Raw genomic sequence first — 26,109 nt, 5'->3', positions numbered from 1 at the left:
TCATCACTACTGGTCATAAGTAAATTTTATACCATAAACATACCCCCCAAGTATTTAACCCCTTCACCCCAAAGCCTGTTTTCACCTAAGTGACAGGGCCAATTTTTACAATTCCGACCACTGTCACTTTATGAGGTCATAACTCTGAAACGCTTCAACGGATCCTGGTGATTCTGACATTGTTTTCTCATGACATATTGTACTTCATGATAGTGGTAAAACTTCTTCGATATGACTTGCATTTATTTGTGAAAAAAACAAAAATTTGTCGGAAATTATGAAAATTTAGCAATTTTCAAACTCTTAGTTTTTATGCCCTTAAATTAGAGAGTTATATCACATAATATAGTTAATAAACAACATTTCCCACATGTCTGCCTTGCATCAGCACAATTTTGGAAACATAATTTTTTTTTGTTAGGACGTTATAAGGGTTAAAAGTTGACCAGCGATTTCTCATTTTTGCAACAAAATTTGCAAAACCATTTTTTTACGGACCACCTCACACTTGAAGTGACTTTGAGGGGTCTATATGACAGAAAATGCCCAAAAGTGACACCATTCTAAAAACTGCACCCCTCAAGGTACTCAAAACCACATTCAAAAAGTTTATTAACCCTTCAGGTGCTTCACAGGAATTTTTTGAATGTTTAAAAAAATTGAACATTTAACTTTTTTTTTCACAAAATTTTTACTTCAGGTCCAATTTGTTTCATTTTACCAAGGGTAACAGGAGAAATTGGACCACAAAAGTAGTTTTACAATTTGTCCTGAGTACGCCGATACCCCATATGTGGGGGTAAACCACTGTTTGGGCACATGGCAGAGCTCGGAAGGGAAGAAGCGCCATTTGACTTTTCAATGCAAGATTTGCTGGAATTGAGATCGGAGCCCATGTCACGATTGGAGAGCCCCTGATGTGCCTAAACAGTGGAAACCCCCACAAGTGACACCATTTTGGAAAGTAGACCCCCCAAGGAACTAATCTAGATGTGTGGTGAGCACTTTGAACCTCCAAGTGCTTCACAGAAGTTTATAATGTAGAGCCGTAAAAAAAAATTTATATTGATTTTCACAAAAAATGATCTTTTTGCCCCAAATTTTTTATTTTCCCAAGGGTAACAGGATAAAATGGACCCCAAAAGTTGTTGTCCAACTTGTCCTGAGAACACTGATACCCCATATGTTGGGGGGAACCACTGTTTGGGTGCACGGCAGAGCTCGGAAGGGAAGGAGCGCCATTTGGAATACAGACTTAGATGGATTGGTCTGCAGGCGTCATGTTGCATTTGCAGAGCCCCTGATGTACCTAAACAGTAGAAACCCCCCACAAGTGACCCCATATTGGAATCTAGACCCCCCAGGGAACCCATCTAGATGTGTTGTGAAAGCTTTGAACCAACAAGTGTTTCACTACAGTTTATAACGCAGAGCCGTGAAAATAAAAAATATTTTTTTTTCCACGAAAATGATATTTTATCCCCTATGTTTTTATTTTCCCAAGGGTAACAGGACAAATTGGACCCCAAAAGTTGTTGTCCAACTTGTCCTGAGAACGCTGATACCCCATATGTTGGGGGGAACCACTGTTTGGGCACACAGGAGAACTCGGAAGGGAAGGAGCACTGTTTTACTTTTTCAAAGCAGAATTGGCTGGAATTGAGATCGGACGCCATGTCGCGTTTGGAGACCCCCTGATGTGCCGAAACAGTGGAAATCCCCAATTATAACTGAAACCCTAACCCTAGCCCTAATGGGAAAATGGAAATAAATACATTTTTTTACATTTTATTATTTTTCCCTAACTAAGGGGGTGATGAAGGGGGGTTTGATTTACTTTTATAGCGTTTTTTTTGGCGGATTTTTAGGGTTGGCAGCTGTCACACACTAAAAGACGCTTTTTATTGCAAAAAATAGTTTTTGCATCACCACATTTTGAGAGCTATAATTTATCCATATTTTGGCCCACAGAGTCATATGAGGTCTTGTTTTTTGTGGGACGAGTTGATGTTTTTATTGGTAACATTTTCGGGCAGATGACATTTTTTGATCGCTTTTTATTCCGATTTTTGGGAGGCGGAATGAACAAAAACCAGCAATTCCTGAATTTCTTTTAGGGGGGGCGTTTATACCGTTCCACGTGTGGTAAAATGGATAAAGCAGTTTTATTCTTCGGGTCAGTACGATTACAGCGATACCTCATTTATGTAATTTTTTTTATGTTTTGGCGCTTTTACACAATAAAAACTATTTTATATAAAAAAATAATTGTTTTTGCATCGCATTATTCTGAGAGCTATAACTTTTATTTTTTTGCTGATGATGCTGTATGGCGGCTTTTTTTTTGCGGGACAAGATGACGTTTTCAGCGGTACCATGGTTATTTATATCCGTCGTTTTGATCGCGTGTTATTCCACTTTTTGTTCGCCTGTATGATGATAAAGCAATGTTTTTTGCCTTGTTTTTTATTTATTTATTTTGCGGTGTTCACTGAAGGGGTTAACTAGTGGGATAGTTTTATAGAGCGGGTCATTACGGACGCAGCGATACCAAATATGTGTACATTTATTGTTTTTTTTTAATTTACATAAATAAATGGATTTATTGGGAAATGTTTTTTTTTTTTTTTTTTTTTACACATTCTATTTTTTTTTTTTTTTTTTACTTTCTACCATTGTCCCAGGGTGGGACATCACTGTATTAGATCAGATCGTTGATCTGACACTGTGCATAGCACTCTGTCAGATCAACGATCTGACAGGCAGTTTAGCTGGCTTTCCAGCGCCTGCTCTCAGCAGGCGCCGGCTAGCCAGGTCATTTCATGACCCGGAAGGAGTCCGGCGGCCATCTTGGATCCGGGGACTCCTTCCGGGTCACCGGAGCAACGCGATCTCATTGCGTTGCTCCGGTGGGAGAGCGCAGGGAGCCCCCGTCCCTGCGCGATCCCCCTCTATGCCGCTGTCACTACTGACAGCGGCATCAGAGGGGTTAAATGCCCGCGATCGGCGATAGCGCCGATCGTGGGCATTGCTGTGTGGTGTCAGCTGTCATATACAGCTGACACCCGCACCCGATCACCGCGGCGCTCAGCGCGAGACCGCGGTGATCGGTGCGCCGTACTAGTACTGCTGCTGGCACAAATGCAGTGCCGGCAGCGCGGTACTAGTACGGCGCGTGGCGCGAAGGGGTTAAAGGGAATCTGTCACCCAAAAATCGTACATGAGCTAAGGCCACCGGCATCAGGGGCCTATCTACAGCATTCTGGAATGCTGTAGATAAACCCCCGAAGTAACCTGAAAGATGAGAAATAAAGGTTATATTATACTCACCAAGGGGCGGTCCCGCTGCAGTCCGGATCCGAGTGAGCGTCGTGGTCCGGCGCCTCCTTTCTTCATACGATGACGTCCTCTTCTTGTCATCCGTAGCTCCCGCGAAGGCATACTGATTTGCCCTGTTGAGGGCAGAGCAAAGTACTGCAGTGCGTAGGCGCCGGGCCTCTCTGACCTTTCCCTGCGCCTGCGCACTGCAGTACTTTGCTCTGCCCTCAACAGGGCAAATCAGTACGCCTGCGCCTGAGCCGCAGCATGAATACAAGAAGAGGACATCATCGTATGAAGATAGGAGGCGCTGGACCCAGACCGCGACACCCATCGGACCGGACCGCAGCGGGACCGCCCCTGGGTGAGTATAATATAACCTCATTTTCTCATCTTTCAGGATACATCGAGGGCTTATCTACAGCATTACAGAATGCTGTAGATAAGCCCCTGATGCCGGTGGCCTTAGCTCATATACGATTTTTTGGGTGACAGATTCCTTTTAAAAAGTAGCGCGCCTTATGAGGGCTTATTTTTTGAGGGACAAGTTGTACTTTGGAGTGACACCATTGGTTTTGCCATATAGTGCACTCAGAAACAGGAAAAAAATTCTAAGTGCGGTGAAATTAAAACAAAAAAAAAGGCAATTCTACAATTGTTTTTTATTTACCATGTTCAATAAATGCTAAAACTATTATGCAGATACCAAACATGTATAGGTTCTTTTTTTAATTTACTGGTGAAAAAAAAAATCAAAACTCTGCAAGAAGAAGAAAAAAAAAAAGGCGCCTTTTTTTTTTAAACCTGTAGCGGCTCCACTTTTCGGGATCTGGGGCTGGGTGAGGGCTAATTTGTTTGTGCACCGAGCTGACATTTTTATTGATCTCATTTTAGGACACATACGATGGTTTGATCGCCTTTTATTGCATTTCATTGCAATGTTGCCACGACTGAAAAAAATATGTATAATTTGGTATTTTTAGTTTGTTTGTTGTTTTTTTCTCATTATGCCGTTCACAGATCTTATTAGTTTTACTTTATATTTTGATAGACTAGATATTTCTGAACACAAATGCCAAATCTGTATAGTGTTTTTTTTTAATTGTTTTATCTTGAATGGGCTTCAATAGTGCCCTTAGGAGACTTGAAGCTGCGATTATCTGATCATCTGTGCTATGTGTAGCATAAATCATGATCTCCTATGAACACTGGCCATGGATAATTATCTCAAAACGCGTTAATGGGCTGCATGAGATTTTCCCTCATTAATTCATAGTCAATTAAGCAGGTAAAAGGTCTGGAGCGGATTCCAGGTGTGGCATTTGCATTTGGAAGCTGTAACTGTGAACCTACAACATGTGGTCGAAGGAGCTCTCATTGGAAGAGAAGCTGATCATTAGGCTTACTCACAATTAGTGATGACAGGAGGTCGGGCGGACTTTACATTACATCCTAGTATCTTTGTAATAGCTTTCCTGTCATTACCTTCTGCAGGACCTTATGGACACACTGTAAAACAGTACTCGCCATCTGGAGCCCTGCTCAAAACCCTTGGGACACCAGGCATAGCCGGCTCTCGTCTGAGTCCCCTCCAGTTCGATCAGCCTGCAGATATATTCATTAAAGGGGAAGATGAAGTGTATATCGTCGATGGAGATGGAGGGATGAACAACAGACTCCTCAAGCTGACCGACGGTACGTCTTTACGGTTTATAAACACACGATCCCTCCACTGATGAAATATCTGCCGATCATTAATCCCCTTGCACTGAGCTGTTGGGGCTGGTTGCAGGCTAGAAAAGGGGTAACGAGATACAGTGACACTGACATGCAAGTCCGCCAAAAGTCTCATGACCTTGACATTTAAGCCTACCATGAAGTTGGCAAAACTGTAAATGAGCAGAAGAACCATGTGTATGAGTAGCACAATAATTACACAACTATTTCGTAATGCTGGACGGGATTATCGTGCTATACATAGGACCGTTCACTTTTATAATATTCAGATCCTATATGGATTACTGCAGGATCTTTGGCGCATGTTTTGCACCAAGAGTTTTATAGGTCCATTCTTATCTTCTCTCTTTAGGAGCTCACCGCTACTCTACCTCAAGGCTTGCCAGGGGAGCAGTGCGCTCCTGAAGATTGTGCCTCTGGTCCGTACTGTGAATCCTCCAGTGCTTCAAGCAGAGGCAGCCATACCGCTGTAGCATCTGAGGCTTTGAAGCTGAACGGATTCTGCGATCCTGCCAGCTTCAGAACAACTCTTACAAGCTCCACAGCAAGGAACCTATAAGCACTGTACTCCTTGCTTGGTAGTCTGGCCACGACTGATAGACTGCAGTAGTGGCCGGTAACCAAGGCATCAGGCAGGAAACTATAGAATTAAAAATCCCTCAGTTCTTGAAAAAATTAGAGTTTTTCCAATGAAGAGTAAATTGCAAAGTTGCTTGCTTTTCTGAAGTTTTAAGAAGTTGAAACAACCTCTCTAAGCTTTTTTTGACAACTTATTTACTTTGAGCCTCCCAATCTGTGTTGAATTAAAAAATCATCAAACTTCATTACATATTCATCAGATTAAAATCCGCATGATGATTTTGGAAAACACACGCAATCTTCTTTCCTTTTCTTAGCTTCCCAGTCTGTTGTTTGCAACCTAATTGTAAAAATACAGATTTTTGGGGTGTGAGGACAATATAAGATATGTGTGCTACATTTCTAGCGTCCCCTGATCTTCTTGATGGGAGCAGATGAAGAAACGTGTTCATGTGTTTTTATGCTTTCATTTTGTTTAAGATTTCAGCTTGCAATGGACGTTGGGGGGCAACGGAACCAAACCTGGTCAGTTTTACATTCCTCACAGTGTGGTAGTGGATGACGTGGGCCGGGTAAGCGTTTTTATGTTATAATACTCTGCAAATATTCATCTCCACTGTGTTATGTGTCACATACAATTAGGATAATATCAGTATAATGCAGGGGTGGGCTATTAATTTTCCCAAGGGACCACATGAAAGACCGTGACTGTTGTGAAGGCCGAACCAATAGGCTGAAATTAATTCAACTCCGTATTTATATATAATTATTTAATATTGACCCCTTTCTGACATTAGATGCACTATCCCGTCGAGGTAGGGTGGGCCCGTATGACCACCGACGGGATAGTACGTCATATGCGATCGGCCGCGCTCACGGGGGCAACGCGGCCGGGTGTCAGCTGACTATACCATTTGACATCCAGAATTTTGTGCCAGGAGTGGTCACGGACCGCTCCTGGCACATTAATCCCTGGAACACCGCGATCAAAAATGATCGCAGTGTTCCTGAGGCATAGGGAAGCATTGCGCAGGGAGGGGGCTCCCTGCGTGCTTCCCTGAGACCCTCGGAGCAACGCGATGTGCTCCGAGGGTCTCCTACCTCCTTCTCCCTGCAGGCCGCGGATCTAAAATGGCTGTGGGGCTGCTTCCGGGTCCTGCAGGGAGGTGGCTTACCAGCGCCTGCTCAGTGCAAGCGCAGGTAAGCCTGCAGCCCTGCTTGTCAGATCGCTAATCTGACACAGTGCTATGCAAAGTGTCAGATCAGCGATCTGACGCTATAACATGATGAAACTGTACTGTATATGGAGGCTGTCTAGGGGGCCATCATACAGTATGGAGATTACAGTGTGGGGGTCATTATACATTGTTGGAGCCATCAGTTTGGGGGCTACTAAGGAGTCAGTATACTGTGTGGGTGGTACTATAAAGTGAAGGGGCATCATGCTGCGTATAGAAGATCTGTACAGGGGGAGACTCGGGACATTATTAAATGTTAAGTGGGCACTTATTGTTATAGGGAACTCAGGTTACTGTGACTGTCAAAGGGGCACACAGAGGGCAAACCAAAACCCTAGCGACGCCTCTGGCTCTGCGTTATAAACTGTAGTGAAACACTTGGGGGTTCAAAGCTCTCACAACACATCTAGAGAAGTTCCTTAGGGGGTCGACTTTCCAAAATGGTGTCGCTTGTGGGGGGTTTCAATGTTTAGGCACATCAGGGGCTCTCCAAACGCGACATGGTGTCCCATCTCAATTTCAGTCAATTTTGCATTAAAAAGTCAAACGGCGCTCCTTCCCTTCCGAGCTCTGTCATGCGCCCAAACAGTGGTTTACCCGCACATATCGGGTATCAGCGTACTCAGGACAAATTGCACAACTACTTTTGGGGTCCAATTTCTTCTGTTACCCTTGGGAAAATAAAATAAAAAATTGGGGGTGAAAAGATCATTTTTGTGAAAAAATATGATTTTTTTATTTTTACGGCTCTGCATTATAAACTTCTGTGAATCCTGATTTTCCACCGGGCCTTCAATGCGAGAGGTTTTTGGGATGGAGGATGGAATCCAATCAAAGAATATATCAAATAATCTCGCAGAGGGTTTTTCCCTCTCTCAACGAGCTACAAGACGAATGTCCTACACGTACACTATCTTGGTTAGAGTATGAACAATTAAAATCATTTGTCAGACGAATTTCTGGTGGAGAGAGATTGCCATCTTCTCTGACACAGTTTGAGAGGATATTTGTCTAGCAGACACCCCCATTGCATCAAATTTCTCTTGTATTCAAACTACTAAACGATGAGACTTCACCAGTTATCCCGGGATATATTAGAGCGTGGGAGGTGGAAATGGGATGCACATTTACTGAGAGGGAAATCACATCGGCATACCGCTGCGCTCATGGGCTGTCTCCGGCCAGTCATGCCCAAGAGAAGAATTTCAAAATTCTTACTAGATGGTACCAATACCCTGTGAGGTTGCATGCCATATTCCCCTCGGTGGCGGATGGGTGCTGGCGCTGTGGGAACGCAAGAGGAACCTTGTTCCATATTTGGTGGCAGTGTCCAGGGATAAAGAGTTTCTGGGGAGAAGTATTCTCAACTTACAATAAAATAGCAGGAGATGATATAAATCTTACTCCGCACATGGCCATCTTGTCCATGCTTCCGGGACCAATTGCAAAACAAAAAAGTAGTCTCCTGGGGTCTTGCTTGACGGCAGTCCGCATTGTTATACCTAGACATTGGCGTACAATGAAAATTCTGTCCATGATTGAATGGTTAACAGAATTCTCACATATCCACCATATGGAGGAATTGTTTGCACAGGCCATGGGTGATAACTTGAAGTACTTGCGGACATGGCAACCTTGGATTTTATTTAGGGACTCTGGAAGTTTCGGGGCTCTCATGGAGAAATGGGAGGTACTTTCCCAGCAGTGAGGTTTCTCCTTGGCTTTTCTGGGCCGGTTTCAGAGGGCTGCGGAGGCACTGTCCTTCCTTTCCCCTTCCCATCTCTCCTTTCTTTTTCTTCCTTTCTTCTTATCTTTTCTTTAAGTCTGGCATTATACCATAAGCAACCATAGTTGCTGTCATGGATAAGTAACGATATATTGGGCAGATTCTGTGGATAATTATAGCAATTAGAAATAGATATCCGTATAGCGAAATAATTATCGAAATGGGGCAACAGGTGGTGAAAATACGAGATGCTAAGAAAGAACAGAAGAGTTACCGTATATACTCGAGTATAAGCCGAGATTTTCAGCCCAAATTTTTGGGCTGAAAGTGCCCCTCTCGGCTTATACTCGAGTCAAGGTGGGTGGCAGGGTCGGCGGGTGAGGGCGCTGAGGTATACTTACCTAGTCCCAGCGATCCTCGCGCTGTCCCTGCCGTCCCACGGGCTTTTGTGCTGCAGTGTCTTCCCCTCTTCAGCGGTCACGTGGACCGCTCATTAAAAAAATGAATAGGCGGCTCCACCTCCCATAGGGGCGGAGCCGCCTATTCATTCCTCTAATCAGCGGTGTCGGTGACCGCTGATAGAGAAAGAAGCTGCGGCACCGAAGACCAGGCAGAGGGACAGCGCGAGGATCGCCAGGACTAGGTAAGTATAGCATATTCACCTGTCCGCGTTCCAGCCGCCGGGCGTCGCTCCATCTTCCCGGCCGGCGCCTCCATCTTCCCGGCGTCTGCGCTCTGACTGTTCAGGTCAGAGGGCGCGATGACGCATATAGTGTGCGCGGCGCCCTCTGCCTGATCAGTCAGAGCAGAGACGCCGGGAAGATGGAGGCGCCGGAACGAGACACTGGGAGCTGCAATCAAGGGAGGTGAGTATGTGTTTTTTTTTTTTTTATTGCAGCAGCAGCAGCGGCGGCAGAGATTTATGTGGAGCATCTATGGGGCACAATGAACGGTGCAGAGCACCGTATATGGGCACAGCTATGGGGCACAATAAACGGTGCAGAGCACCGTATATGGCACATCTATGGGGCACAGTGAACGGTGCGGAGCACCGTATATGGCACATCTATGGGGCACAATAAACGGTGCAGAGCACCGTATATGGGCACAGCTCTGGGGCACAATGAACGGTGCAGAGCACCGTATATGGGCACAGCTCTGGGGCACAATGAACGGTGCAGAGCACCGTATATGGGCACAGCTATGGGGCACAATGAACGGTGCAGAGCACCGTATATGGGCACAGCTATGGGGCACAATGAACGGTGCAGAGCACTATATGGGGCACAGCTATGGGGCACAATGAACGGTGCAGAGCACTATATATGGGGCACAATGAACGGTACAGAGCACTATATGGGGCACAGCTATGGGGAAATATGAACGGTGCAGAGCACTATATGGGGCACAGCTATGGGGAAATATGAACGGTGCAGAGCACTATATGGCACAGCTATGGGGAAATAATGATCTATTTTTATTTTTGAAATTCACCGGTAAATGCTGCATTTCCACCCTAGGCTTATACTCGAGTCAATAAGTTTTCCCAGTTTTTTGTGGCAAAATTAGGGGGGTCGGCTTATACTCGGGTCGGCTTATACTCGAGTATATACGGTAAGCAAGTAACAAATACAGCTATAACTAATGGATATGAGTTTGTGATGATACCATATTTGCGTGAAGTAAAACACGCACTATTTTGAGAAGTTTTGTAGCTACTTTAGTTTATATGTTTGTTTGTATTTGTGATATGTTGTACTATTTTAATACTTTAATAAAAAAAGAGATTAAACATAAACTTCTGTGAAGCACTTGGTGGGTCAAAGTGCTCACCACACATCTAGAAAAGTTCCGTAGGGGGTTTACTTTCCAAAATGGTGTCACTTGTGGGGGGGTTCAATGTTCAGGCACATCAGGGGCTCTCCAAACGCAACATGGCGTCCCATCTCAATTCCAGTCAATTTTGCATTGAAAAGTCAAACGGAGGCTACTTCCCTTCCAAGCTCTGCCATGCGCCCAAACAGTGGTTTACCCCCACATATGGGGTACCGGCATCCTCAGGACAAATTGTACAACAACTTTTGGGGTCCATTTTCTAATCCTGTTCGTAGAAGGGACTATTAACAGTTAACATTAACAGTCGGGTGGCTTCCTCGAACAGCCATGATATGGTTTCTATTATGGCCTTGAATGAAACCGTATATGTTGAAACATTCCCAGTGTATTAAATAAAAAAAAAAAAAAAACTCTTGTCAAATACCCGTTTACTCTGCAACCATGTGTTCAGTAATGGTATATTCACACTGTTTTTTTTTTGTTTTTTTATGCAAGCAGAAATTTTTTTTTTTTCCAAGTGGAAACTGCTTCTACTGCTACACCAGCTTTTTATTTATTCTTTTTTTTTTTGTATCCTTAAGTATTTTTGTAAGTATTTTGTTAATGTTATTGACGTTCTTTTAGGTGATTTTTGGATGTTTTTACAAAATACATTAGGCAATTAATAAAACTTTAGTTGTGTTTTTTTTTTTTTTTGCGGAAACACAGTATGGAGCGGCTTCATAGAGGAAAACGCCTAAAGAATGGACATGTCACTTTTAACCCCTTGGTTTTTTTTGGAAACCTGAAGCAGTTGAAGGGTGTTTAAAAGCCTGAACAGCTCGTCACTTTTACATAGAAGTGAACAGGAAGATTCTTTCAAGCCTATTCTGATCACTTTTTCAGGTGGTTTTTGGAGCAAGACCACGCAAACCCCTGTTCGCATTTTGTGCTTTTACAGCGGTTTTTCTACGCTGAAAATCTGATTGGTGGCAGAAAAAAAAACGTTTTTTGGCTTGTTTTTAGTGATGAGTGAGTGTACTCTTTGCTCAGGTTTCCCGAGCACGCTCAGGTGACCTCCGAGTATTTATGACTGCTCAGAGACTTAGTTTTCCTTGTGGCAGCTGAATGATTTACAGCTATTAGCCAGGCTGAGTACATGTGTGGGTTGCCTGGTTGCTAGGGAATCCCCACATGTAATCAAGCAGGCTAATAGCTGTAAATCATTCATCTGCCACAAGGAAAACTAAGTCTCCGAGCAGTCATAAATACTCGGAGATCACCCGAGCGTGCTCGGGGAAAACCCGAGCAACGAGTACACTCGCTCATCAATACTTGTTTTTATTTGCGTATTTCAGTTTTTTTTTAACAATCATTTGACTAGGTGAAACCCACTGCATACATTCTGACAGAATTGGCATATTGAACGCAGCTTGTGAATGAGACTTTTGAAATAAAAAAAGACTGGAAAGAGTCTCTCCAGCGATTTTTTTTTTTTTTTTTTTTTTTTTTTTTTTTTTTTTATATATATATAGAGCGGACATCCTCGAAAAGACTCTTGAAAAAAAAAAAAAAACTCTATGCACAACGTCCTAGAGGTCCTATTTAGTGACAGTCTTCCCTGGGACAGTGTGCATATAGATATATGTCAATCCCTGAGTAGGACCGCCCACTGGACTCCTAAATCCAGAGGGAGCAATGAGTTGAGTTATAAATATATTGAACCCCATTGCTCAACACGATGATACTGTTTCATATATGCTGCCAACAGATCGGACTGCATGTTCAGGGTAAGGCTACGTTCACACTAGCGTTCGGCTAGTGTGCGTCGCGCTAGCGTCGGGCGACGCAGCGGCGACGCACGCGTCATGCGCCCCTATGTTTAACATGGGGGACGCATGCGTTTTTGCTTGTTGCGTTTTCCAACACGTGCGTCTTTTTTGACGCTAGCGTCGGACCAAGAAAACGCAACAAGTTGCATTTTTCTTGCGTCTGATTTTCGTCAAAAAACGACGCACGCGTCGAAAAACGCAGCGTTTTTGCGTGCGTTTTTCGGTGCGTTGTGCGTCGCGTCGCCGACGCAGCGGCGCACAACGCTAGTGTGAACGTAGCCTAACAGGTTGCCCTTTAATTATGCTGCCAATTGCCACCTGTGCTTGAGCCTCATGGCTTCCTCTACTGCTTTATGCTCTGGTTCTGACCCATTTTGAGCATTCTCTGTCTCTTGCTTTTAGTTCTGGTCTGATACTTTCTCTATGTTTATTAACAGGACAAGTGTTAAGAAAAAATGTATCTGCGTTGTCCAGCTTTTTCTGCTGCCCTTCATTTCTCCATTTCCTTGTAGATCTGGGTGGCGGATCGTGGAAATAAAAGGATACAGGTGTTTGATACTGTTGGTGGAGAATGGATTGGATCTTGGGACTCCTGTTTCTCAGAAGATGGTCCTTACTCAGTCAGGTATATACATAAACTATACACACAGTTCATTGCACAAAGGCCAATATTGGCTTCTATTTAAAGGGGTTGTGCCACGATGTGCCAAGTACTGTTAGTGATGCAGACATCTTGTAAATATTTTTTTGTAATTGAAATGTATTAAAAATGATGTCCCATCTAAAAGATATGTCCTTGGGATGTTCAACATGGCGCCTACTAGTGTTGGTACTACTGGCCGCTCTGTCTGTCCAGCTAACCATCTTCTACTGGCCGAGCATGTGCAATTCCCTCTCTTTGAAATGGCCACCTGTGCTATGCAGTAGGATCCCTCCGTGCAGGTCGGGCAGCTGGATCTAATACAGCTGACTTAAATCTGGTGTGTGCTGGGAACCGACTGTAGGCTCGTGTGTGCTGGGAACTACTTGATTCAGAGCTTTCATTCACCCCCCACATCCGATCACTGGCTCGCTCTTGTCATCTGCAACTCAAAAAACATTTCTGGAATTCAACCATTTCTTACTTTTGACACTGCAAAAACTCTTGTCTGAACTTATCTGGACTATTGTAACTCTCTACTAATCCGTCTCCCTCTTACCAAACTCTTCCCCCTCTCCAATCTGTTTTGAATGCTGCAGCCAAGATCATATTCCTCACCAACCGTTACACCGATGCCTCTACCCTGTGCCAGTCATTACACTGGTTACCCATCCACTCCAGAATTCAATATAAAGTTATCACTCTCACCCACAAAGCACTCCACAGTTCAGCACCAATCTACATCTCCTTCCAGGTCTCATTCTACCACTCTACACGTGCCCTGCGCTCTGCTAATGACCTGAGGTTGACATCCTCAATAATCAGAACCTCCCACACCCATCTCCAAGACTTTTCCCGTGCTGCACCAATTCTTTGGAATGCACTACCCAGGATAATTAGATTGATCCCCAATACCCACAGTTTTAAGCATGGCCTAAAAACGCTTTTCTTCAGACTGACCTACCGCCTCAACTCATTTAACTATCCCGATGTTGCCCATTCAAAATTTTCACCATAACCAGGTTCCTCGTATCTTGTTCTCACACGGTTTATGCATTTATAGCCCTCTGTGTCTGTACTGTTACACATTCTGGCTCATAACCGGGCCATGCAGCATTACATGAACACCCGATTTCTTACATTATGGCTCATCAGAACAATGAAAGTAATTGTTACCATCCACAGTTGGACACCGGACTTTATCCTGCTAGATTGCAGGAAGAATGCCATATATTTATAACAAAAGCCCAGGATCAAGCGCCATAAATTTACAGATGGGGTGTTTAAGGTTTTAGACATCTTTTAAAAACCTTAAATGATGGAAATGTAAAAAAGACCACTTCTCATTCGGTAACTATCTTGCGTTGTCACATGGGGGTTCCCGCCAGTCCTGCAGCAAGAACATAACATTCCTATCGCTGTCGATTTGGTGCTTGCTTGTACGGCTCATGATCGCTGAGGACAATGATTGTCTGCAGCAGTCACATGAATGATGTAAGTCATGAGTGCAGAAGGACCGATTAAGGAACACTGGACCCATGAGAGATTTAAGGAGTAAGTAAATATAATTTTACTGATATTAACAGGTTCCCGCTCTTGAGCAACATTCTTAAAACGCCCCTTAATTGCAGAACTATACCGAAGTGTATAGTGGGGCCTGATTAATAGTTTGTGGCTTTTTTTAAGTCCCTCCCCCCAATCTTATGGTATTGGCGGACATTTATCAAAATGGCACAGACAGGTCATAAATAAGTTAAAAAATGTTTTTTACATAGCAGTTCTGGTTACATTATGCTTTGGGTGCCCTTTTAGTTTCATGGAGCTCAAAACTGAAGAAGTTCAGAGAAACAAAAGGAGGAGTGAAAGAAATAAATGGCCGCTCCGACCCCAGTTTATTGTCCGGGGACATGTTCTATGGCCCTCTGTTCGGACCCTGCTATAAGCGGCATTGTAAGATGTGTCCTTATTTCCGTCCTGTAGGTTTACATCCGACAAGAAGTATGTGGTGGTGGTCCAGCTGAATATAAGCAGACTGCTGCTCTTGGCTGCACCTCCAATCGGGGCTATTGGAGACTGCAACGTTGTCAGCACCATCCAGATGGCTGATGGGGTCCGGCCTCATCTTGTAGATGTCAACGTCAAAACCAGTGCCATATATGTCGCAGAACTTGGCGCTGAGCAAGTTCAAAAATACGTGCCCCTCTAAAAATCAGCGTAACATTGTGACTCTCCAGTGGTTCTTACCTGTAAGGTTTGGTGCCATTTACTGTTCCTTCTTCTGTTCACCTAAATGTTGGTATTTTTGTTTTCATGAATATGAATTAATGTAAGTAAATGTATATGTTGTGTATGTAAAGTTTCCATTTCCCCTCATATTGAGGGACGTCCTGGGTTCTGAAGCTCAAAGGATTTTTTTTTTCTCTATTTCATGCATCTGGCATTTAATGGTGTCATTTCCAGCAGAAAACGGTCTACTCAAGAATCATTGCATGATCTGAGAGTCAAGATGCCTGCACACTGGGCGAACGTTTAGTCAACGGTCAATCGGTATCCCTCCTCACTCCATCATACACACGAATGTCCAGCTCGGCTCACTTGTCCTTTATGGGGAGAGCAGAGTGAAAGGTTTGTCTCATGTTCAGTCTTCAGCAGCGCACCGCTCCACTGCCTGCTGACTTCCTGCTTGCTGAGATGAATGGAGGACAGTGTGCTCCTGATGATCGGCACTTTGGACCAGTGGCATGGTTGCACTTCTGATCCGTTTTGTACACGGTACAATGCTGCAGAGGAACTGAAGCTTTACTGATCCAGACAACTTAAGAGCAGTGATTACAACCTCTACAGCAAGGAGCTTGTAAGCACTGTTCTCCTTTCCTAGGAGACAGGCCACCACTGATAGACTGCCGAGGTGGCTAGTATCCTGGGCAACGAACATTTAAACTATAGAATTATAATTTACCTCTTATTAAAAATCCTCTCCATTCTCAAAAACAGATGGATTTTTAAAGTTGCTTGTTTTTAGAAGCACTTTGCAAATTTATAACGTAAGGAGGTGAGAAAACCCATTTAAGCCTCTGTCAAACTAACCTAAGCGGTGGTCTATCTGCCTGGAAATTCACCCCCATACACATCAGATGTTTGTGCAATCATGACAAAATTGACAGGATCGGTCAACTTTACTGTGTATGGGGGCCTTTACTGTATAACGCATCTCATGCCCCTTTCCTCCAGTTTTTAGGCCACGTTCACACATTCAGTATTTGGTCAGTATTTCACATCAGTATTTGTAACCCAAAACCATGAGTGGGACAACCAGAAGGAAAGTATAATAGAATCACGTCACCACTTCTGTATCTATCACCCACTCTTTTAGCTTACAGATACTGATGTGAAATACTGACCAAATACTGATGTATACAGTGGGGGAAATAAGTATTTGATCCCTTGCTGATTTGGTAAGTTTGCCCACTGATAACAACATGAACAGTCTATAATTTTAAGGGTAGGTTAATTTTAACATTGAGAGATGGAATATCAAAAATAAAATCCAGAAAATCACATTGTATAAATTTATTTGCATTTTGCAGTGAGAAATAAGTATTTGATCCCTCTGGGAAACAAGACTTAATACTTGGTGGCAAAACCCTTGTTGGCAAGCACAGAGGTCAGACTTTTTTGTAGTTGATGATGAGATTTGCGCACATGTCAGGAGGAATTTTGGTCCACTCTTTGCAGATCATCTCTAAATCATTATGATTTTGAGGCTGTCGCTTGGCAACTCGGAGCTTCAACTCCCTCCATAAGTTTTCTATGGGATTAAGGTCTGGAGACTGGCTAGGCCTCTCTGTGACCTTAATGTGCTTCTTTTTGAGCCACTCCTTTGTTGCCTTGGCTGTATGTTTTGGGTCATTGTCTTGCTGGAAGACAAAACCACGACCCATTTTTAATGTCCTGGCGGAGGGAAGGAGGTTGTCACTCAGGATTTTATTGTAATGCAGTGAAGTACTCATGTGCCCCTAGAGGAGAAACACCCCCAAAACATAATGTTTTCACCTCCATTCTTGACAGTGGGGACATTGTTCTTTGGGTCATAGGCAGCATTTCTCTTCCTCCAAACATGGCGAGTTGAGATAATGCCAAAGACCTCAATTTTTGTCATCTGACCACAGCACCTTCTCCCAATCACACACAGAATCATCCAGGTGTTCATTGGCAACTCCAGACGGGCCTGCACATGTGCCTTCTTGAGCAGGGGGGCCTTGCAGGTACTGCAGGATTTTAAACCTTTACGACGTAATGTGTTACCAATGGTTTTCTTGGTGACTGTGGTCCTTGCTATCTTGAGATCATTAACAAGTTCACCCGTGTAGTTTTAGGCTGATCTCTCACCTTCCTCATGATCAAGGATACCTCATGATCAAGGATACCCCACGAGATGAGATTTTGCATGGTGCCCCAGATTGATGTCGATAGACAGCCATTTTGTATTTCTTCCATTTTCTTACTATTGCACCAACAGTCTCCTTCTCACCCAGTGTCTTACTTATGGTTTTGTCGCCCATTCCAGCTTTGTGCAGGTCTATGATCTTGTCCCTGACATCCTTATAAAGCTCTTTGGTCTTGCCCATGTTGTAGAGGTTAGAGTCTGACTCATTAATTGAGTCTGATGACAGGAGTCTTTTATAAAGGTGACTATGTAAGACCGCCGTCTTTAATGCAGGTAACAGGTTGATTAGGAGCGTCTCACTGGTCTGTAGGAACCAGGACACTTAATGGTTGGTATGGGATAAAATACTTATTTCTCACTGCAAAATGCAAATACATTTATACAATGTGAATTTTTGGATTTTATTTTTGATATTCTATCTCTCAATGTTTAAAATTAACCTACCCTTAAAATTATAGACTGTTCATGTCTTTGTCAGTGGGCAAACTTACAAAATCAGCAAGGGATCAAATACTTATTTCCTCCACTGTATACTAAACGTGGGAACGTGACCCTGTTAAGGGCGAATTGGTTCTATATAAGGGACGGCAACGGAGCATGCAGAATATTGTGAAAGTAAGAAATGCGTGTAGTAATAAGAATAAGACCACAAAGGGAACCAGTCAGGAGCCTTTTGGCCCCCATACACTCTAGAATGAAACTCCTGCCGATCTTTTGGCTGACTGTTATCTAGGCCATCTCTCCCATACACGGGGGCTCTCGCTCGCACGCTCCTGTATTCGCTGTAAGAAAGCCATCAGCAGACATCTCTGTCAGCGGCTCATCTCCAGGAGAGCAAAACTGAGAGCTGTCCCAAATTGGACATGCCTGATTGACATCTCCCTCGATCAGTCGGCTGGCACCCCGATACACAGCGCATCGGCTGGACACATTGATATTGGCGGGAACGGACGGCATTAATTTAATCTGAATTGGGGGCTTTGGATTAAAAAAAGTTAAGACTGCAACATGTAGGGAAGTAGCAAACAGGCTCAACCATACCTTCCTGGCTGCTATCTGCAGCGCTAAATAGACATCAATCAAGCCCATGGGGGTGGAGCTAAGCAGGGAGAATTCTGATAGCCCCGCCTTCAGTGCACCCGCAACTTCATTTCTTTAAAGATTGAAAATTGATTTTCAGACATTGATTTTCCATTTTTGGCCAGGGAGACATGGTGCAGTTTGACTATTATTTCCCTACTATGGTTCTGTGACCCTAAACTCCTGACTGGTTTCCTTTATAAAATCTTTTGTATTTAGTTTTCCATCTTCACTTAATAATGTAGAAATATTTAGATCCTGTTGGGTCATAGATTGTCCTGTGCTGCTCATCTCATTGGATATAATTAATGTGGACATTTCTCTTCTTCTTTTAGTGAATACTTATTCTCCTTGGAAAATATCCAATAAAATGAATGTTTAAAAAAAAAAAGTGAAAAAGTGTGTTAGTTTCCTTCTGAAGGGAAGGGTCCAGACATACAGTCTGATGGAATGGCACCGATGGGGATGCGGCCTCTTTGATTTTCACTGATCACAATGACAAAGGGATCTCCTCCGCAGAAAGCAGCAGCACTTGCATGTATAGAGGATTGTTGGCCAGACATTTACCAATTATATGTCCATAACATACAATAAGGGAAGGCGACTGTGAGGTCTCCTAATGTAAGACCCCCCCAGCAATCAGAACTCTTAGTCATCTAAATTAGACCACCCTTTCACAGCCACACACACTGTATACTTCTCTTAATTTTGATCACTGGATCTGCTTTAAAGGGAATCTTGTCAACCTACAAACAATTAATATGTACATGTAGTTCATTCAAAGTCCAGCAATACCTTTACATGGCCAGTCTGATCCTGTTACTGAGAAATCAGCGTGCAAATTGATATGCAAATTAAGCTTAAGGAATATCGTAGATCTGAAGCCTCTGTCACTCCAGCTCTATTCCCCGCACAGCTCTGCTGCCTCCTGCTTAGTAACGGAGGAACGGACTGGCCATGTAAAGATATTGCTGGACTTGTCTTTGAAAGTCCTATATGAGCATATGAATAGTTTGTGGTGTAAATTTATGTTGACAGATTCCCTTTAAATGTGAATTCTTACTTATAGAGGTTACAGCTTCATGTTTCTGTTAGAGGATATAAGTAGAGCTGTAGGCACTGAAAGGCTAAGTGCAAAAGCCTTCTAAGGTGATAATTAAAATCAGTGCTAATGTAACGTGTGACAATTCTGATTATAACAAGGCAACTAAAAGTTTCACACAAGTTTGTATAAGTATAGCTATATCTTAGCTTAAACAGAATTGAAGGAAATTAAGTTGTTGGCGATCTAGAAACATTTGGGACCTTTTGTGGAGACAACCCCAGTAACATACAGCTGATTGATCTGTACAAGATACAAAAAACATTTCACCTGCAGCAACATTAGTAGTATCGGATTTACATATCAAACGCGCACATTAGAACAAATAAGTGCATAATACAGAGGTTAAGGGATCGTTATTACATGTGGAAGTAGTGGTATGGGTGTTTGACCCAGAGCAAAAGATAGATATATATATATTTTTTTTTTTACAGATCGGATGTTCCATTCATGAAAATTGTAGTGTAGAAACTATATAAATTTGGAAGTGCACTGGGCAGTATCAGTGCACTTAGAAGCAGCTATCCAAGTGCACTGGCACGCCCCAGCTGATTTGAACGTGGCTTGTACCCTGAATTTCTTATGGATGGGATATCAAATTTTGGGGGGGTGGGGGGACAAGCGCACTGGCAAGAATAGACCATTATCTGCCTTTGGACTCCGATGTCTGTGTGACTCCATTGAAAGCTCCAGAGATTCTCCTGTGACAGCCAGGTGTAAACAGGATCGATAGAGTGGTGTGGACAACTCCTAATTAGCTGGACTGAGCTTGGGAATAGCGCTGGTTGTAGAACAGAAGTCGAGGATATTATAGGAGATGATAGATGTCTGGCTAGACTTGAGTCACGTCAAGTAGAAGAATTCTTCAGTCAAACTTGAGGCAACTTTGGATAATGATCCTTTATACTAAATCACCTGAGTTCTGCCTGAGTCAGCCCGAAAAGGCCTCCGGTGATGATGTCCGAGGAGTTTGCTGGGCTTTCTGAGAAATCCAGAGAGGACTACTGCTAAGGGAAGCGGCCATTGTAAGAGGGAGCAAAGTCCGACTCTGGAGCCAGGACTGGTGACTGACAGATTTATTACTTATTAAGTGTCTTATCTTCACTTGTACTGTTCATTTTTGGAAAAATAAGTAAAACCTGCATTAGGAGAAAAGATCTTTGCAATTAGCAGCAAATATCAATATTTTTTTTTTCCTCAAATTGAAATATTACAATAAAAACCAGAACCTCCATTGATGATCTAGCCAGAGGGACATGTGACCAGTTCAACCAACCACTGACTGTACCGCACATTAGTCCAATGACGCTGCGAACGGTGACTGGCTGCAGCACTCGTATGTCCATCCAATCCAAGCAGGAAGAACAGAGAATGGTGGGGGATTGGTAATTTGTTGCAGCCAAAACTTTAACTTCTTCTAGTAAAGTTTTTATATTGTGTCTACAAAGTGTTTAACCCTAATTTAGACTACGGACATGGTCCAAGTACATTAGCTCGTTAACTAAATGAAGTCCTCTAAAAAGGAACTATGTAGAAAGTGGGAACTGAAAGTATCTGAAAAGGAAAACCGTACTGACGCGTACTGTGCACTGCTTCTGTATTCTGTATTGTCAGGTCATTGATGATGTGCCTGGGATCCACTGCAGCGAAGGACAGGGGAGTATATTTCCATAATATGGTGCATGCCACAGATGAAATTTTATCATGTATATGAGGTTTTGTTCCATTTTCTGTTTCATATTATTTGTGGGACGCACTAGGGGGCACCAGAGATCCGTCATGTCACATTCTCCGGAGGATATAAAATTATGTAAATTCAGACACTTTTATGTGAATGGTTTCTTTGATTTCCTTGATGTTTTCATTTTATGTCACTTATTATATATCAAGGTGAAGTTTACAAACAGAGATACTAATTAATTTGACAATATTCATATATTCCTTGCGTTAAAGGCGCTCTCCACCTGTGTAAGAAATAAAGTTAATTGACATGAGTGCATGACACATAAGTTTAAAATAAATAATAATAAAAATTATTATTAAAGCCCCCAAAAAGGGGGAATGTTTTTACATCCAACACAAACAAACACACACACGCTGATGCCAGTGATTAACTGCAGCGGGCACATTGCAGTACAGTATGTCATTACATGTAGCATATAGACAAAGACCAGCAGGAGGACCACCGCATCATCTCTACTGGAGCAGCAAGGAAGTTAAAGAGGCACACCAGTATGATTGGAACATACTAGTTTCAGGTTATAGCTGCCGGTCAATTACTAGCCAAGCTTTTTGTCACTGGGTTACCGTGACAGTGTGGAGCCAGAAGACCGCAGCGTCTGATTGCTCCTACTCCGGTGCTGAGAAGAAGCACTTCTTCATTTTAAATGTGTTTAACCGCTGTTCTGTCAGGAATAATCGGCCATGTTGGAAATCCCTGTGTGCTCGGTTAGCCACTCCTTTTCCCTTATAATCTGGGCTCTGATACAAATCCTTGTCAGAGCTAGCATTTGCTGCATGGCTAATGGAGGGAGAGGAGTTCGTATGAGAAGGAGAGATGAAGGAGTTATTAGTGACTAGTGTTGAGCGATACCGTCCGATACTTGAAAGTATCGGCATCGGATAGTATCGGCCAATACCCGAAAAGTATCGGATATCGCCGATACCGATATCCGATACCAATACAAGTCAATGGGACACCAAGTATCGGAAGGTATCCTCATGGTTCCCAGGGTCTGAAGGAGAGGAAACTCTCCTTCAGGCCCTGGGATCCACATAAATGTGTAAAATAAAGAATTAAAATAAAAAATATTGATATATTCACCTCTCCGGCGGCCCCTGGACATCACAGCGTTTAACCGGCAGGCTTCTTTGTTTAAAATAAGCGCGTTTAGGACCTGCGAATGACGTCGCGGCTTCTGATTGGTCGCGTGCCGCTCATGTGACCGCCACGCGACCAATCAGAAGCCGCGACGTCATTCGCAGGTCCTAAATTCCTAGAATGAGGAGTTTAGTGCCTGCGAATGACGTCGCGGCTTGTGATTGGTCGCGTGGCGGTCACATGAGTGGCACGCGACCAATCAGAAGCCGCGACGTCATTCTAAGGTCCTAAACGCGCTCATTTCAAACAAAGAAGCCTGCCGGTTACCAGCGGTGATGTCCAGGGGCCGCCGGAGAGGTGAATATATCAATATTTTTTATTTTAATTCTTTATTTTACACATTTATGTGGATCCGATACCACAAAAGTATCGGATCTCGGTATCGGAATTCCGATACCGCAAGTATCGGCCGATACCCGATACTTGCGGTATCAGAATGCTCAACACTATTAGTGACTAATGCTTGGTTTGTATGTGTGGTAATTCCTTATCCTCTGTTTTGGTTTATTCCCCTACTTTCACACCCTGGTGCATTCCTCTTGTTACATGTGAGTGAATATTTTTCTATGCCTGGAGTTTTCTGTTAACTCTCGTTTGTGTTGCCTTGTTTGTCAGGTTGGTGTACCATGGTGCACTGTAGCGTCTCCTCTTCCCTGGGTGGGGGAAGAGAACAGATGGCTGGCTAACTTAGGAGATAAGGCAAGGGCGGAGGCCCTGGCATCTTCGCCATCTGAAGCATCACAGGGAGCAGGGCAAGGTAGGGCGTCCCCTAGTGTTAGGAACAGGGAAGGAGGCCTGGGTCGCCTGACAGCTGTGCTGTGATAATTATCTTTAAATTTCCAGAATCGCACTCTATTTGGCTAAAAGCAGAAACCGGCAGTACAAGTGCTCCTTGTCGGTCTCGGTTTCCCTCTCCGTAGCAGTCACAAGTGACACACAGCCAAGTCTGCCTTGGCATCACTGCTGAAGATGGTTATTGGCCACAGTTGTAATGTGGATAGACAACAGGCGACAGCTGCAATGAAGTTAATGGAGACCAACAGGGAGCACAGAAGTTGAGACACTGGAGCAACAGTAGATTTATTAGTTAAAGGGAGCTTTTTTTAATGCATGTATCTGTGGCTAAAAATCCTTTTTGCAATTAGGATTCATTAAAAATTTTGCACCATTTGGCTTTTACAGGCTTTTTGTGTCCTGGCAAATTCAACTTTGATGTGGTCTGTGGCCATAAATCATGGCAACGAAACCAGGAACCATATTCAAATCAACACAGGGGAGAAATCAAAACACTCAATAGTACATGAAACACCCCAAACCAAAAGAACCAACTCCATGCAATAGCATTGAGACAGGGAGTACAACAGGAGTCAATAGGAACTATAAAAAATAATACTTTATTGTATTAAAAATTACACACCATAAAAAGTGCATACAGTATACATAGGTAATTATATCATAAAGTGCATAAGGATAGGACATGCGGATAACCACCGGTGCGGGCTGCCCAGATGAGGTAGATACAGACATAAAGTGCAAGGCTGCCAAGGGAATCAATCAGTAAACAGGCTCTTGGTAAGTAATCTCCCACAGCATACAATTAAACTTATATCAGCAGCGCTTACCAAGGTGGGACAGCGGGCACCGGATAGGATCCTAATGTACAGGACCCCCGACGCGCGTTTCGCTTCTTCCGGTGGTCTTGCTTTTTCAAGGGGAAGTGCTATTTGGCGTGACCAGGACCTTAAAATAGGATTGGTAAGTGTGCACGTGACTATTCACGTGTCAACACTAAACCAATCACAGCAGTACAGGCGGCGCATGCGTGTGTCGATCACCGAGCGCCGCGTCAGAGAGGGCGTCATGCCACGTCACGGACTGCCGAGGGAAATGGGATTCCCCAGGCGCACGCGCGAGACAGCAGAGACGCCGTTCGGGCGGGGAGCAGAGTGAGCGCACACAGCGCATGCGCACGACCGCAATTAAGCTGATGGATTTGTACCGTAAAGAATGTAAGTGTTGCTAAAGGTAGTAACATAGCAGCAAGAGATAACATATATAAAGAGGGGGCACACAGTATTAAATAGTTCATCATAAAATCATTGAAATAACAGGGTGCTCCAAGCTATGTTGAGCCACTCGATACATCATCAGCCAGGCAGATTAGATGGTCCATTCCTGATGTAATAAGGTGCAACGGGTCACAGAAACTTGACAGAGGATGTGATGAAGGCTAAAACAGTATGCAAAAAAATGAAAAAGTTAAAAGAGAATATAAAATAAAGTAAACAAAATGATAATTACTTACGGGTAATTTGATTTTCCGGAACCATGACAGCGCCGCACGTGAGAGATGGCATCCGCCCCCAGGAACAGGAAACCTGTAGCAGAGATATAAGAATGGGGCGGCCCCTCTCTCCTCAGTTTGTTTGCAGAGTATGGAAGATGACCGCTTTGTTAGTACACAGTTATGTATCATATTTACATTTGTATAGCCATTTCGTTAGCTCTTGTGTACACACATGCTTTGTACATATACATTTATCCATATACAATAAGGTTTTTTTTTTTTTTTTTTTTTTGTGAATCACACAACCATCACCAAGATAGGGCGGGAATTAATGCGGCGCTGTCATGGTTCCGGAAAATCAAATTACCCGTAAGTAATTATCATTTTTCCCTTCACCATGACAGCGCCGCACGTGAGAGGAAAAAATAGAAGATTCCTAGGGTGGGACGACAGCAGACAACACCTTTCTCCCAAAAGACAAGTCTGATTGACCTAAGTCTAACCTATAGTGTCGGAAGAAGGTAGAGGGTGATGACCATACTGCCGCTTTACAAATCTGTTCTATCGAGGCGTTAGCCCTTTCCGCCCAAGAAGTGGCTATAGCACGCGTGGAGTGAGCCGTAACACCCTGTGGGGGAACTTGACCAGAAAAAGAATACGAAAGTGAAATAGCCGTACGCAACCACCGTGCAATAGTTGCCTTTGAGGCCTTTTTTCCCCTGTTTGTCCCCTGATAGGTGACAAAAAGGGCCGATGACTGACGCCAGGAATTTGTGGCCTCTAAGTATTGAAGGAAGCAGCGTCTGACATCGAGACAATGGAAGGTCTTCTCTCCCTGGGATTTTGGTTGGGAACAAAAAGAGGGCAGAATAATTTCCTGGTCTCTATGAAATTTAGAATTGACCTTCGGAAGAAAGGCAGGGTCGGTTTTAATAACTACTTTGTCATCATGGAAAGTAGTGTAAGGAGGGTTCACCGACATAGCTTGTAACTCACAAGTACGGCGGGCAGACGTTAAGGCAACTAGGAGAACCGTTTTTAGAGTCAAGGATTTTATTGATATAGAATCCAGAGGGTCAAAGGGGGAAACGGTAAGAGCCTTTAAAACTAAATTCAAATCCCAGGGAGCTATCTTAGGTATTAATTTTGAGGGTCTGGAAGTAAAGGAGGCTCGAATGAACCTATAGATCCAAGGGTGGTCAGCAAGTTTTTGATCGAACAGTGCACCAAGGGCAGAGACCTGCACCTTTAAGGTGTTAGTAGACAGACCTTTTTCCAACCCTTTTTGGAGAAATTCAAGAATTTCTTTTACTGGGACCTGTTGACCAGAGTCAGACAACTGTCGTCCCGAAAAATCTAGGAATTTTTGCCAGATTTTTTGGTATTTGTCTGAGGTGACCTTTTTCCTGCTAGCAAGCAATGTGGTC

At 43.5% G+C, this 26,109-nt stretch overlaps 1 protein-coding gene across 4 annotated transcripts in view; it reads left to right on the top strand.

Moving 5' to 3' along the window:
* The window catches only part of NHLRC3 (NHL repeat containing 3), a 54,182-nt gene extending 35,390 nt beyond the window's left edge, over positions 1-18,792 (top strand). For 3 of the 4 annotated variants that reach the window (XM_069758927.1, XM_069758925.1, XM_069758926.1), the window contains exons 5-8: positions 4,813-5,013; positions 6,115-6,206; positions 12,758-12,870; positions 14,866-18,792. In XM_069758927.1, coding sequence (XP_069615028.1) covers positions 4,813-5,013; positions 6,115-6,206; positions 12,758-12,870; positions 14,866-15,091 — 632 coding nt within the window. In that variant the 3' untranslated portion in view covers positions 15,092-18,792. The remainder of the gene's footprint in view (positions 1-4,812; positions 5,014-6,114; positions 6,207-12,757; positions 12,871-14,865) is intronic. The other variant, XM_069758928.1, reaches the window with a different exon arrangement.
* The last annotated feature ends 7,317 nt before the right edge of the window (positions 18,793-26,109 follow it).

The sequence above is a fragment of the Ranitomeya imitator genome, chromosome 3 (genome assembly GCF_032444005.1).
Source record: "Ranitomeya imitator isolate aRanImi1 chromosome 3, aRanImi1.pri, whole genome shotgun sequence".
Taxonomy (NCBI): Eukaryota; Metazoa; Chordata; class Amphibia; order Anura; family Dendrobatidae; genus Ranitomeya; species Ranitomeya imitator.
This window is presented reverse-complemented; position numbering and strand designations above follow the sequence as displayed.